Here is a 16,559-nt window from a genome sequence, read left to right as displayed (position 1 = left end):
TCTGGGTTTTTATATGAGGCAGTCTTTTCTGGAATTTGAGAACCAGCCTCTGATTCACATACCACACACTGACTTTGCCATCTAATTCCTCTCTTTAAAATTGCATCTACCGTAAATAAAAGATACGAGGATGCCATCAACTCTCTCTGTATCAATTCATTTCTTTCTCACCAAGGAAATAACTCCACCCTGGAGTCCAGAACTTGCTGAGAATTCAGGAGCTGTGGCAGTATCACTCTGTAGTGCCATGGCAGGCCAGGTAAGGAAACCTGCATTAATAATTCAGTTTCCTGAACAGAAATTTATACTCATCCCATAATGAATACATTCCCAGTGGTCATGTGAAATAAGAGGTGCCAGTAAATGAGAGCATTGGTTTTGTAATTTGAAGTAGAGCAAACCTTTTGGCCACATACATAACTTTAAAATAGAAGGGAAGACAGGCATTCATAGCAGAAATTGTCATGCCAGTTCAAAATACGTAAATAGAATGTCATTGAATTATCAGATTTAATGAATAAGTAACATTAATTTGCATCTGGAATCAACTGGCTGTTTTGCAAATTGAATAATGTTTGACCAAAGAGATGATCACACACCTTGGCATGAGATTTCCTGAAAACTGGCAGCAGTCGTACAGTTGCTCTATTCCCTCCCTTTCTTTTTTAGCATCACATGTAGTATCAGATGCTGACTTTTCATTTTTTGTTAGTAAATTTCTCTCTCCTTTTAATATCACAACATCAGTGAAAATAGTGATCTATGTAAGTGTATTTTAAAGTGCTAAAGGGACTTAGTGAGTCAAGATTACTTTTTAGTGAATCCACAAGATGTTGCCCTTGGCATGGAGACCGCCTGGCAATTTCTGACCCTTCAGCAGCTCGCTCTTCCCGCTCTGTCACAGCTCATCAGCTCCTCGGTTTTTCTGCTACAACTGTCTGTGGAGATGTTGCAAAATGGTTTTTTTATACATGCTTTTAAAGAATAATTATTATTCCCTACTTTGTTCCAGAGGTTTAACCCACACCTGGCTGACAGCGTAGCTGCACAGAGTGCCGCAGGATTAGAGTAGTGGGGAGGGAAAACCCATATTTCTTAAACTGGCCTTGTCATTGCAGACAGTAAGTGACAGTATCATACTAGAGACTACAGGACTCCTCATGTTCAGTGTTGTTGTAACACTTGTAACCAGTCTCAGTCAATGGGGAGAATTAACATGTAAATCTGTCAGGACATTTGTAGTGCCTGTTGCCACCCCATGAAAACCAGCAAGTACCAGTGCATGAAGGGTGGCTGTGGAAGGCCTCTGGGTACTGCCTGAGGCCAGTTTTGCATTGTGTCATGAAAGAGAGTTAGGCCAACGTTACTTTTTACTTTCTTTTATAGATGAAAGAACTGAAATATTCAGTGATGTGAAGTGGCAAAGGCCATAGAATAAACATCACTCCTGGGAATAAAAGTCAAGAAAAACTTATGTGAAAAACTTGCTCTGTAGGGGTTTTTCTTATGCCAGCCTGTGCTCAAAATAGTGCAGCTCTCATCGTGATTTCTTCATTTTTTTCTTTTCTGGATGTTAAAAGTCAGGAATGTTTCTTCCTTAAGACTAATAAGAAAGTAACAGAGTAAACCTGTTGCTTTTAAAAGCATGCTGATTTTGCCCTATGCCATTTCCAGAATCTTTTCAAGAAGTGGTAAATCTTGTTATGCTTAAGTATTTTTTTCACAAGGGAATTGGGATTTGCTGGGATTTCTCTGTGCAGGTTAAGTCAGGCATATGAATTTTATTTTCAAAAACAGTTTTTATTCCAGACAGTGACTTATTCCTTGAACAAACAGCAATATCTAGCAGGGTAAGAGAAACGGCTAGCAGTGAATACAAGTATTGGAGGAGAACATTTCACCTTTTACATATGACAAGTGTTAAATACAAAAATATCTCTAAAGCCAGCTGGCAGAGTCAGACTGGGACAGTGCTAAATTTTGGATTTAGTGTGAGAATAATGTTGAGAACATGTTGATGACTTGTTGTTGCTAAGTAGTGCTTAGCCTAAAACAAGGACTTTCTTTACTCTTTCTCCAGTTTTTTTTCAAATTGAGATGTACTAATTAGGAGACCCATACTCTATATCCTCAAATGAATTAAGGATTTCACTCCAGCTAAGTGGGTTTGTTAAGCCTTCTGAAAAGAAGGCTTAGGGGAGACCTTATCATCATGTTTCAGTATTTCAAAGGTGTTTACAAAGAGGATAGAGACTTCTTTTTACGAGGAGTCCCATGGAAAAATGAGAGGTAATGGGTCCAAGTTACTACTGGGGAGATTCTGATTAGACACGAAAGGAAAATTTTTCACAATCAGTGACTGGAATAATCTCCTCAGGGTAGTGGTGTTGGACTCCCCAGTGTTGTACGGTTTTAAGATTCTGCAGGTCAGGGTGCTGGACCATCTTGTCTAGACTGTGCTTTTGCCAAGAACGTTTGAGCCACATGATTCTTGAGGTCCTGGCCAACCTGGCTGCTGGTACTTAGCTGACAGCTGGGGTTAAACCATGAAAGTGAGAAAACACATTTTGTTAAATGATTGTATTGTGGGAAATGAAACTACTTTAACGTCTTCTTTGATTGGTAATGTCAGAAAAGAAAAAAAAAACCTATTAAAGAGACCAAATTCTTGATCCTTACACTGAGGTATGGAATGAAAACCCAAATAACCACATTAACATTGAAGTCTTTTGTTGATTAAAAGTAGGATTGGGAGAACAAGTGCTTTATTTCAGTTTCCTTTACAAACAATGAAAGGGTGAAATCCTATCTAAATCAAATTGATGGAAAAACTCATAGAAATCACAAGTTGATATTTTAGAAGAGTAAAGGATCCTTTGATTTTTGCCTTTTTAAGTGCCTACAAAAGAGCAGCATTTCCAAAGACTACCATTGGACCATTTCTGGTTTTTACTTCTCACATTTTGCATGTAAGAAGTATTCCCAAGGTCACAAAAAAGATTTGTGAGGGATAATAAAACCAGACTCTCTGGTGAGAGACCTGTTGTCTCTGTTGGTCTCATTTATGTGATTCTGTTGTAATATATGATTACACATGTGCTGGCAGATGGAAATGTTATACTAAATGGGAAAATATAGCTGATATCATAGGGATCATTTGAGATTTATTAGAAAGATATCTGGTGCTGACTTTTTTCCCTGTTAAATAAAACCACACAAAGTCCTGCAAAATTATTCACCTAGAGGCCTTTTCCTCTGATGGAGTCTAATTTCTGACTCCCATCTCCCTTCCCTAGACTTGATCTTCCTCTTTGCTGACACCCAGTCTCAGTCTCCTTGTCTGCTCAAATCCTTTTCCAGTTGTACAGGCTCAGCATCCATGTCCCGAGATTAGTATTTCCCTGCTTCTACATCTGTATTTATTCTGAACCTTTTCCTTTGGTTCCCAGACTGCTCCGACTTCCATGGATGCTCAGCTATATTCGGTAAGCCCCTGCCATCCCACAGACCACTGTTCTACTCAGGGCTCTGCCCTCCCTGGTCGCTTGTCCTAGTGGTTCTACCCTGCAAGGCTGTATTTTCCCAGCTGCTTACCCAACACAGTAATTCCCATTTGTATATTCTCATCCCACTCTGCTGACTTTTCCTTGGTCCTTTTTTGCTGTTTCTTCTTCCAATCACCTTATCTTTCCACCATCTCTTCCCCTTTTTCATTCCTGAGGTTATCATTTCCAGTATCTACATTACTATTTTGCCCTCTCAGTTGAGGCTCTTTTCTGGTTGTACTTCCAGAGAGGCTTCCAGTCTCAACACCCTTTTTCATAGTGACTGCTCACTTTTCTAGTTATCCATCCCCATTTCTTCCCTGCACCTCCTTCCAATCTAGCCTCACCAGAAGCATTTTTTATCTATTGCTAACCTACTTAGTTCCATGTATGTGTCATATTCCTTTCTCTGTTTCTAACTTATGGTGCTTGTATAATTTCAATTTTCAGTTGAACTTCTCTGCATTAACAAGTGTGCTCCCAAGGGAGGGGAACTGGGGGCACAGGTGAGACAAACTCTCTCTGCTTTTAGATCTGGAATATGACCCTGACTTAGGTCATCAGGTGGGAGAAGTCATTACAAGGATATTTTAGTGGAGTTTGAGTAGCCCTGACCTGTACCATTATAGTACACATCCCGTCTGTCAGCTGGGAGTCTGGAGCTCACCTGGTGTTGACAGTCTTCAGAATTCTTAGTTGCAAAACTGTGATGTACAGTTTTTTTCAGACCTCGTCTAAATTTGGAAAGACTAAAGGCAGAAAGGCAAATACCTGGCACAAAAATATCTCCTGCTAAATTTAAGTCCAGCTTTCAAAGCACTGAAGCAGCAGAGCAAGACTTTATCATTGATGGCAGCACATTTTCTATAACTTGTTTTGTGAAATTAGCTGGTGGTTTTATCTGACATTTCTACAAAAATAAAAATTAAATTAAATCAGGCCAAGGAAATACTGCAACTGGAAAATTTAATCTGATATAACTCAAGTTTCACATTGCAGTATGTGAAATAAGGATCTAATAATGGGAAATGTCAAATACACATAATCACAGATGAAACTACAATCCCTGCTGATATGAGTAAGAGCTTTAAAAAGTCTGAAATATGTTCTAAATAGCTGAGGATAAATTATGCACTGAGTTACATCTCTCAAAATCATCCGATTCTTAACATTCAACTAATGTCTGGATTTAGCCCTTTTGTTTATAGCAAAACTTCTACTTTTAAAACCTTGCTGCAGGCAGACATTATAAATTCTCCACTTTCTAAGGCCAGGTATGACCACAGTAATTGCAGAATCTGACGACATGCAAGAGAGACTGCAACATTTTGCATACTAATTCCTTTATTTCACCTATAGCTCACAGAGGAACAAGAGGATAGCTGTTAGTGTATCTGAATCCAGCTGTCTGTATGCATGGATTCCGGACTGCTGTTTCCTGGGTTCAGTTCAAGAGAAGAGGTCAAACCTAATGGCCATAATGACAAGACTGTATCTTAATGGGAACACACCACTAGCAAAACATTCCAATTAACAGGGGATGTGCTGAACTGAAATAAATGGTTTCAAGTAATGATCAGCCTGGTGTGAAATTAAAAAATCCATTGTTACTATCAAAATGACTAATTACAGCTCTGATGCACAATAGCACACAATTTTTTTTAAATCTGGGAAACTAAACTGAAAATGCATTTAGCCTTATGCAAGACCTCTAGGGAAAAATGAAGAGCATGCAAATTTTAGCTTACATTTTTATTTAATTGGGGCATTATTTCAGTACAGAGTATGATGTAGTATTTCTTTCCCCTTTCTTCAGTTTTTTTTTTTTAAATTGTGTTTCTATAGGATGTCCTAATTAGGAGACCCATACTGTATACCCTTAAAAGATTTAAGGATTTCACTTCAGTTAAGTAACATTTTTGACTGTGAAAAAAAAGCGCACAGTTTAATGGGGCAGAGAAAACCAGGGCAGCCAGGCTGTTCAGGGAAAACTGAGAAGTAGGCATAAGTTTTATATAAGCATTGTAATTCATGTAGGTGGTTCTCTCTTTACAGTTTTCTAACACTGTAAAGGACTAAATTCAGTCAGTTGCTTTTGTACTCCTATGTAGAGTAATCCACACACATTTTAAGGCTTTATCTTCCTTTTGCCCTACAGCTTTCATATCAAGCAAGTAAATGTTAAAGGCAGTTAAAAGCAGGTCTGAGTCTGTCCCTCCATTAATGTGCTTTTAATTTAAAGCTCTTTGAAACTTTCATCCCTGTTAGCTCAGTGCAGGAGCACTGAGCCACAACTGTCTGATGCCATGTGCTGGCAGACTAAGTCCTGAAAAAAGAGTGGCAGTTTTTCCACCCATGGTTGAAGTCCTCAGCCAACTCTGAATGGAGGAAAATAAATCAGATTTCTCTGTTCAGTCGAGTACATGAAATAGGTAAGGCTGAAGATGCCTTGCAATTCCTGTTCTGTTTTTTTATCTCCCACAAGTGCACTGAAAACAGAAAACATCCCTTAATAAATTACAGTCTTATTCTTTGTTAAAGATTCCAGGCAGAGCAGAAAAAGTGTGCTGTTTCTGTAACTGTAACTACCCAAAAATAATTTTATTCACTGGAGCTTGATATCCTGCAGAAGATAAAAATTCAAAGAATAGATTAAATTAAGTTAATGGAAAAATCTATATATCCATATTATGCTCTCATGGTTTACAACGTATTTTGAATAGTGCAGTCAAATGTATAAAACATTGTCACTTATCTACTATAATGATGATCATATATTAGTAATATATGATAAACTTAGCTTCTAAAAATATATTTCATTAAGTTCTTTATATAAAAATTATTTATGGCTCAACTAATTATCTATAGATTTTCAGAATTTCAGTAACATTTATGATTTATAAAAATAAGTGTCTCAATTATAGAGTTAGAGAATAATTGATTTTGGAAGAGACGTCTGGAAGTTTTCTAGTCAGCAGCACCTTTCACAATGCAGACAGGTTGCCTAGTGACTAACTGTTTTGACTGTCTTCAAGAATAGAACCTCACAGCCCGTTTGTGCAACATCTTCATCATTTAAACACCTTCAAGGCAACAACAGCCACCTTTGCTGTGAGAGCACATGGCCAGCTCCTTGTCCACAGGATCCGTGGGGCCTTCTGCAGCTGTCAGGGTTAACAGCTGTTTTGCTAAAATACAGTGTTTCCTTAGAGAAAATCACCAAGTTGTGAAATCCATTGCTTCTACTGATTCCCTTTTCTTTCATTTCCCTTTTCTTTCTTTCATTCATATTTGATTTCATGCTAGTTGTTTGACCCTGAGTCTCAAAAACATTTTTGATGTACAAATTTCGTTTGTACCTAAGACATTTCTGAGGTTACCTTTAGGGAACTCTGCAAGATGAAATATACCATATTTCTATTTACTTTGAAAAGCACCCAGCAGCTAGTGTCATACAGTGAAGACATACCACAGCACATATTTAATAATGAGAGGGGACAACCTTAAAGGTCTGGACAAACCCATCAAGAACTATTGAAATCTTTCTTCAGACACGCAGTTTCAAAATTACATTCAGCAGCAAGGCAGTTGGTTTTTTTTGGTTTTTTTTTTTTTTTTTTGGTAATATGTTTCCAAGGGGTTAGTTTAGAAATCTGAATTGGTAATGTTCATCCAGTAAGTTTTCATTTGACCACATGTCAATGGACTGTGGCAAGGGCAGCACACCTCTGTTGTCAAACCTAGGCATCTTTGCTTTTACTGTCTTCAGTAACCATGTACATGTTGTTTGAGAAATGGCTGATACCACTCTAACAAACAAGCAATAACCATTATCTTGAGCAGCCAGATTACTTGCCTGAATAAAAATTTTACCAGCATATAGTATCCATAATGGGAGGGATCTTCTTAACTTTACTGGCTTCTGATGATTCTCATTTAAAGCTCATTGACTCAGTAGGAAAAATAGCACAGCCTTAAGTGCATATTTGATTAAAGGCATTTGATCTTAGGCAAATTGAATAATCTATAAAATAAGGATCAGGATGTTTTCCTCTTGTAAAAGTAATTGAAATTCATATAGGGAAAGTACAAAGTAGGCATTATTACTCTTTTATCTCTATTAAGAAAATTTGTTTTATCAGGTTTTTTTTTAATTAGTTAAATGAGTAATTTAAAGCATTTTAGGGCCTCGTGTTTGGCATGTGATTTGGGTCTTTCAGTTGAAGTAAGGTGGTTACTATGGAAACAAAGACTTTGGAAGATTTGCATCACTGTTAACTTCAGGAACAAATACATCATTACGAAAAAAAGAAACCAGAGATACTGAATTATAAAGTAAAATAAGTTCCTTATTAATTATAAAAATCATGGGTAAAAGCTAGTTTTATATGTTCAATAGCAACCACTCTGGCAGAAACAAATGAAAAAATAGAAGTTAATGGAACAGTCATTTCAGTATTCAATAATTATCTAGAATATGTAATTTCCAAAATGTATGTCCCATCTCCTGCATGAACAGTTACAACGAAGTGAAAGGCTTACCAAAACCAGCTTGTTTTTCCTATGAGAGTGTAACAGCAATTTAGAGTCAAGCCTCTCTTGTCAGAGTTACACAGGCAATGTAGGGCACTGTTCTCCTGGCCCCTCCTCAGCTATTTGCACAACTATTTTCTTGGCCATCTCACAGACTTGCGTGTTTATGCACAGGGCGAACCAGCTCATGTACAGAACTAAGGAGTCAAAGGCCCCCACTCTGAGAGAGCCTGACATCCTGAGGGTTGGCACTTCTTTCCAGGCTTTGTTTTCCAAACATCTGGAGATACAGGAAAGAGTGGACCAGGCCAGCAGGAATTAGAAAGATGTCAGTTCTCCTCTCCTGTACATAACTCAGTTTTGTATAATAATAGTTAATGACACTGTAGTGTTCAAAATCAGGGAACAGTTGCATAATTGAAATAGTTTCACACTGGGCAAAATCAGCTCAAAATATAGCCGTGGAGCTCAGCGAGCTAGAATGGGAGGCCAAGCTAACCTTTAGGTTCATTTCACTGGAGTATTTGCTGAAACACCTCCATATGTACACACATGCACACACATGCACACAGAGCCATACTTAAAAGAATGAATCATTTACAGATACAACTCTTTAACTAATAAGAGTGGTTAATAAACCATCAGATGTAGAACACCACACTTTGCAAGGGAGGCACCTCGCAAGATGATCTGTTTCAACCTTTCATGTAGAAGGGAGCCTAGATGACGATGTAGACTATCTGTCTAATTGCATCTTGAAGATGTAAAGTGATGAGGACTCTCCCTTGTCCCCAGGGAGGCTATTTTAGTAAATTATTGTTCCCACCATAAAAGATGTCTTTATTACATTGAAGTAAAATGTCTCCCACTGCAACTTGTACCTGTTGCTCCTTGTCTTCTCCATGTGGCTCTTGTGAAGAGACCATCTGTTTGTAGGGGCCCTTTAAGTATACAGCTACTGTTATGAGGCCCCTTGAGCCTTTGCTTGTCCAGGGAGAAGAGATCTTACTTCAGTCAATGAAAAAAGGAGGAAATTTAAAATTGTTGTATATGAAATCAGGCTCAGCACTCAATCAGTATTGTGTGACCTCAAAAGGCCATTGTTGACCATGCACAGAAACACCAGAGAATACCCTGTTCTCTCTCTACACCCCTTGCACATTGCATTACTCATTCTTTTCACATTACAGAGCATGTATCAGCAGCTGCATTTCTGTGTATTTTGTATGGCTAAAGTGAACATGTTTCTCAAAAAGTTGAGAGACTCATCTCTCAGAAACAATGAATGTAGAAAATACAGATGTGAAATAATGCACTGAGTAAATCAAATCCATATCTTTTCTCAAAAGAAAACTTTGTCTGAGATCAAAATCAAACTGAATTAATTGAAGGCCTCAAGTTAAGACTTCCATGCGCTTTACAGTTTTTATATCTTCCCAAAGTGCCACGAAAAGCATACTTATATAATCAGCATTGACTCATGTTATCAGCAGAAAAAATTTGGTAGCCTTGATAGCAGGCAAAACTTCAAAGGCTGTCATAAATCAAATGAATCATTTGTCTGGAGGAAGTCTGTATAAATTGGTCACATTGTGTAAATGTGTCAAATGAAATGTTAAGATCTCCCTCTCTTTTTCCAGAAATAATTGATTTACACTTCTCTCTAAATTGCTAGTCTTTTCACCAAAATGTAAGTTCATTTATTTTTCATTACCTGAATGCCTGTCATATTATGGTTACAATGGCTACAGAAAAGGAGACAAAGCTATATGGGAGGGTTCAGGCAGGCTGATTCTACATTTTACTACTGTTATCCCACCTGATGTAAAGATGATCAGCAGGCCATGTAAGACTAGCTCAGTTTTGCATCCTTTGTTTAGGTATGCTGTTGGAAGGGACCCAAAATGACATTGAGTCCAACACTGGCCCTGCACAGGACACCCCAAGAATCCCATCATGTGCCTGACAGCATTGTCCAAATGCTTCTTGATCTCTGTCAAACTTGGTGCTGTGACCACTTCCCCGGGGAGCCTGTTCCATGGCCCAACCACCTTCTGGGTGAAAAACCTTTTGCTGACATCGAAACTAGCCCTCCCCTGACCCAGCTTCATGCTGCTTCCTCGGGTGCTGTCACTGGTCATGAGAGTGAAGACATTGGTACTCACCACTCTGCTTCCTCTCGTGAGGATGTTGATGACCACAATGAGGTCTCCCCTCAGTCTCCTCCTCTCCAGGCTGAACAGACCAAGTGACTTCAGCTTCTCCTAATACGGCTTCCCTTCAAGGCTTTTCACCATCCTCGTGGTCCTCCTTTGGACACCCTCTAATAGCTTGATGGGTTTTTTTATATTGTGGCACCCAAAACTGCCCCCAGCACTCGAGGTGAGGCTGCCCCAGTGCAGAGCAGAGCAGGACAGTCCCCTCCCTTGCCCAGCTGGTGCTGCTGTGCCTGATGAACCCCAGGACATGCTTGGCCCTCCTGGTTGCCAGGGTGCTGCTGACTCATGTCCAGCTTGCCATCACGTCCCTTTTCACGGTTCTGCTCTCCAGCCTCCCATTCCCCAGTCTATACACACAACCTGGGTTCCTCTGTCCTAGATTCATCACTCACACCTCTAGAGACCATCATTTTTGCATTTGGCATTTTGGAGGAAGAAGGGGTACCTGGAAAATGGCCCTTTAAAATTATAATGATTTATCTGAATGTTTGAAAGTGTTGAAGAAGGGTTGGGCAATACCTGTACCTTGCTCTTCTTATAGAAAAGGGACTGTGGATTCAGGCATTTTGTTCTCTATTATTCATAAGTATTATGTTCGTAATTAAGCATTTATTGAAATATAGTATATATATGTACTTATAAATTGTTTTCATTTTTTAAGGATTAAATGTTCTCTTTTCTGATGACAGATTTACTGAATTTACTAGTGCAAATTTGTATGCTTAATATTAAGGTCATAAACAAAGAATCTCATCCTATTTCATTAGTAAAATGTTTAAAGTCTTTTACTGTAGAAGATGCAGAGCTGTTATTGATTGTTCCAGTTCTCTTAGAGAACACATAGGCCTTTCCTTTGTGTTTTGCCTTTCAGGTGAAAATCTGAAATGTCAAGAAAGCAAAGTTCTAACTCAGAATAGTAGAAAATAATGTTTTAGAAATTGAAACAGACCTGTGTTTGTGACTTTCAAATCTTACAAGTGCACATATCTGGGCTTCTACTAGCACTTTTTTTCCTAAAATCATCCTTTGATTTCATGTGATGTGATCTATCACTGTGGAAACTACAGCAGAAGAGTCATCTTTTAATGTTTTTTTTAAATGTTTTGTGGCACCAGACTTCTGTGGTGATATAAGGAACATTTTATCACAATCCACTGATTCTTAACAGGCAGGAGTTTTTTTCCAGTTCTACTTTTCAAACTGAGTGTAATCAGAAATAAAAAATAGAAAATAATGTTCGATACTTAGTCATGGGATCTCAAGTATCAATGAAGTAGAACTGCCTTGAGTTACATTTGTGGTCTGGCATGCTGCAAGTGATTATAGGAGCAGAGTAAAAATAAACTACAAAACTACTTGCAAACATGCCTTCTTGAGCTAAAACTCACTACTTTGAAGTATCCTCATGCAATTGTTCATACTGTCAGGAACAACTCATTAGCTGATACAAATTGATTAGTTCATATTAGTAAAGTAAACCTCATCTGCACTGCTGAGGTAAGTGAACATGCAAGTCTGCTGTGGCTTCCACATGGAATGTTTGCTTCTGGCTGGTTGAGTTTTTTAATCATTGCATATACATTTTTGAGGTCTGTTGAAAAATAATGTGTCCCTGAAATATTGGCCTCTCAAATGAGAGTTGGATTAACACTGAATTGATTATTTCATTTCTTTGTGAAAGTGCACTCCAATAGGGAGTGAAAAATAGTATCTTATCAGGGGAAGGAGTTACACCCATGACCAGGTAAAAAAGGAGCAAAATATGAGCTTGTTTTGGAAGTAGGAGTAGTGAGGGAGATCATGATACCTGGCAATGGAGTTGGATGCACTGCTGAGGTAAGGGAAGGAAAAGCCTTTATTGATGTACATTAAATGAGAGAGGATGATATTTCTGCCTGCTGAGTATCTTATTGGCATGCTTTTCTTTCATTTATCAGTTGCAAAATGCAAGGGAAAAATTAATGCTGGATTGGTTATTTTTCTAGTCCATCAGTATTTAAAGTATACTCAGAACTTTAAGTTTCCAGCTAAACTTGTGGGGGGTTTGTTGCTGGTTTGGTTTTGGTTTTGTGATTTTGGTTTGGGGTGGGTTGGTTATTTTGGTGGTGGTGGTGGTTAGGGAATTTGAATCTTGAGTCGATCTCTGATGAAGTATTGGCAATAAGGGCTAGGCAGGTCAGAACAGAAACTTCACCCAACTATGACAGAAATATGAAACAAAATCTGTTTCCAAGTCATCATCTGTACCTTGCAATTTATACTCACTGTTTAGTTTAAGCTCAGCTCACCACCATCACATTCTCTTAATAAGTCCCTAAGAATGTAATGATACTAAGATTATTTAATGTTGTTATCGGGTTTTGTCCGTAGCAACTTATAAAGTCAAAGATTTAAATATAATAACAGCTCTGTACCTGAAATCTGAGCCAAAGATGATTATTTTAGTAACTCCTATATGTGAGATCCGGTGCCTGGTCAAAAGATTTGTATAGAAAAATACTGAAAAATTATATTATCAGGTCAGGTTAACAACTATTTTAGATGAATTTTTAAGCCTTCTATTCAAAAAGTTAAACTTATATCTAAACTTGAAAACTGCGGGGAACTCAAGTTCCCCACACCAAACTTCTTTCAGGGCATTTACTCAATCTAGTAGATGGTTTTAGTTTGCTGAATAGGAAATAGAGCAAATGAGGAGAAGAAAACACAGAGAGACTTAGACTTCTGTCTAGAGCAAGCTCTAGCCATGGGCAGCAAGGCAGTGAACATGTGACAGAATGAACACCAAATTCAACAGATGCCAACTTTTTTATGGTATGTAGGCTGCAAGGTATGATCCATGGTATATTCACTGCAAGGAAAAGGCAGAGCCATCAATGACTTCAGTGACAAGAAAACAGAGTGCTCCAGAGTGCTGTAGTTAACTCATGGTGTAATTCTTGGCAAAATTTCATAGGGTTCACAAATATAAAAACAAACCCCCAAAGAACACAATTGTAAGTGGTGCTTGGTTTAGTATAATTCACCCAATGACAGAGTTGGGGTTTCTGTTTAGCTGGTTTGGTGACACTTGCCTCATGCACCATGACATTGGACAGTGGGATAGGCATTTTCCTAAAGAAGTGCATTTCCCTGGCTTCCCTTGGGCTTACCAATGGTGCCTGTATGGCTCCTAATGTGCCATTAGGGCAACAGCTGGGAATATGTTGTGTTCACAGATGCACCTGTTTCCTCCCTGTAGCAGAACTGCACAGAAAGTCACTTCTGTTTCTTGAATAAGACAAAGCCAATGTGAGTCCTGGGTGTGCCAAACCTTCTAGCCATGACAGGAGATGGACTCATGGCTTCATTCTCTGGATGGACAATTAATATCCTCAGGAGGGCAGTCAATAGATATCTTTCAACGTGCTGTTTGCCATACTGAGAAACAGAAATGCAGGAGGGGGCAGCTGCCACAAGTGTCAGGCCAGCAGAAAGAGCTGAATTAGGCTTGTGACAGCTCCACCACTGCTTCCTAATGCAGACCAAATCACCACATTGAAATTTGCCATTCCTTACCTATCTACCTTTCCAACCTGCCAGCTTTGCATAATACTGAATTGTTTTTACACATACCCACTTAGATAAGACGGCGTTTTTCAAATGCAAAATGCAGTAATATGTATTGACTGATTAAACCCAGATTTTTTTTCCACAATAAAACCTGTTAAATAAGTACAACTTTCAGAAATGTTTAGGCAGACATCTGTAGAAACCAGGACTTTAATAACACTGCATAAATTGTGGTTCTTTAGATAATATTTTTGCTTTGTTTTCATATAGATATCTGTCATTAGTTATGGGAAAAACTTAGAATTGCAGGTTTTGGAATGAAAACTTCCCAGATCTTGTTTGCACAGGATTAGATTATGCATCTCATGGGCAGGAGCTCATGTTAAACTCCTGGTTTTAAGTACATTCCATGTCCTGGGAGGTTGGAAGTAGATTTAGCTAGGGTGCTGCAGGACAGCTGTGCAATAGTTCAAGTTGTCCTTAACCCCCTTCATTGCACTGGATTAGCCCATGGGGAAAAGAATGAGCTTATAAGCCCCCTAGCTCACCACAATAAGTCTTTAATGACATGCTTTAAATTCAGGGTGTCTGGTATTTGTTGTGCTCTTTTAACACTTCAGCTTCCAGTTTGACTCCTGCATTGAGGCAGGAAAAAAACCATCAAATATATTGTGGCCTCAAATATATTTTTACACTTTTGCAAATGTTTTTTAACTCACATATCAGTCCAAATTGCATTTTAGTTTTTAATTTGGTCAGATGTTAAATCTATTCCTTCTTGATCCTTGATTCCTGATTATTATTCTGGTCCTTCTTTGATTAATGACTCATTAAAAATAAGACTGAAACAACCCCCCAGATCCCAGCCAAGTTAACATTTGGATATCTTCTAATAGCTTAATTGAAAAAAAAAAAAAAAAAACCAAACCAGATTGTCCTATATAGTCAGTTTTGTCACTGTCTAAACTGGAACAAAATTGTTGTAATAAGTTTGACTGCCTCTGTTTAAGAGAAAATGCTATTTTCACTTCATTTTTATACACAATACAAAATGCAATACATACAATAACAAAATAACTATGAAAATAAGTATGCAGTGCAAGTTTCATTGACCTGTGTTTTTGGTAAAAATGGTCCCTGCTATGGGCAAATAGTTTTTAAGTATATATATTGTTTGTTTTCCAGACCTGATAGTACACATCAATGGAAAACTTTTGCTATAGTGTGCTACATATATATACATCTTGTCCTGTTCTTTTTTCTCAGAGGCCCCAGGTATGAAATTTCTCTTTCTCCAAGGGAGAAGAAGCAGTGAAGGAAGGTTGAAGAGCAACTTACAAGACAGATTAATGTAGTTAAATAAAAGGGCAGAACTGTACTTACAAATGGCAAGAACCCCTGGTATATTTGAGGGCACGGCTTTGCAGAGACACAAGACTGTAATTGAAGGTTCTCCCTGGAATACTGCTTTCTCAGTTAATAAAGATTTTATGTGGTCAGAATTCGAAGTGCTTGGATTTCCTTTAGTTTCCACAATGTCCCATGTTAAATAGAGATTAATAAAAAATCAAGTGACATTCCTAAGAAATATGGAAATAGACTCAACTTAGTTAACATCACTGGAGTCATAATGGCTTCCCATGCAGATATTTTCATTGCACTTTAAATAAAAATACTCCTGGACAATTAATTAACAGTGCAATATCTCATGGGTCTTTCCTTGTGATATCCTGTAATCACTTGAGGTAAAAATCTTCATCCCCAGGAGTCTATCAACATCATAGCTGTTATTTCTTTACACATAGGAATGTGGAGTGCAGTTGTCAAGCTCTGCACATTTGAGACTTGAGGTCAGTCATTCCTATTAAAATGTTACCATTCCCTGGCTGGAGAAATACAGGGTTGAGCATGTGAATATTATAGAAGAGTAGTAATCTGTTTCAGGACAAGTACATAGAACAAAAATGAGCTTAAGTTTTTCCATGTGCACCTGGCATGTCCATTTAAATAAAGAACACCAAAGGAAGCATTAAGCTCACATATACCCCAAACCTGGCTCAAAACCATGCTTGATATTCTGGCAGTTATTCTGGATTTGATGGGCAACTATTTTAATAGGTTAGACATAAGTCCTGGAGGCAACAGACAACTAGTTCATGGGGTATGTCACTATGACGAGGTGAAAATATAACTGGAGCACATGCAAGCATAATACCTTTGAATTAGGAGGAAAACATTTCAGTGAAGATATGTTTGCATGGACTGTGTTAGTGACAGGGAGTATATTTATGATCTCTAGCTAGCCTGCAAGTACTAAAGATTGATCTGCCATGTCAACATCACTCTGGTTTCCCTGCTGGCTTGAATAAGTTAGAATGTGATCACACTTCTGCTTTGTGGTGTTTTATTCCTCATCTGTGTATTACAGCAGTGTGACTGCGTGGCTTTAAGTTACACACTTCAACCAACCCAAACTGAAAATGTATAAACTGTTTCATTTTGACTGCTTGTAAAGAGGTGGTGGGAAGGTGACAGTGGTTCTCAAGAAACCTGTATAATCCCTAAACTTAATTTCCACTATGCAAAGTTGTTTTCTTCTTTGAACCAGGAGATAGTCTCAAAATATGCTTTACACTGGTCAGTTCTACGCCAGGATCAAGGGAAAAGCAAACTGCAGTCAATGTTTCCTGCTGAAAGTCTTTGGTCATGG

General features: G+C 38.2%; 1 protein-coding gene across 2 annotated transcripts in view; it reads left to right on the top strand.

Moving 5' to 3' along the window:
• MID1 (midline 1) overlaps positions 1 to 16,559 on the top strand; it is a gene marked incomplete at both ends in the record, with an annotated part of 91,821 nt that overhangs the window by 30,161 nt on the left and 45,101 nt on the right. The window contains one exon of one of the 2 annotated variants that reach the window (XM_082278429.1): positions 176 to 259. The exons of the other annotated variant lie outside the window; for it this stretch is intronic. Within the exon in view, the coding sequence (XP_082134555.1) occupies positions 176 to 259 (84 nt within the window). The remainder of the gene's footprint in view (positions 1 to 175; positions 260 to 16,559) is intronic. 2 annotated transcript variants of the gene reach the window in all.

The sequence above is a fragment of the Coloeus monedula genome, assembly GCF_965178545.1.
Source record: "Coloeus monedula genome assembly, chromosome: 3".
Taxonomy (NCBI): Eukaryota; Metazoa; Chordata; class Aves; order Passeriformes; family Corvidae; genus Coloeus; species Coloeus monedula.
This window is presented reverse-complemented; position numbering and strand designations above follow the sequence as displayed.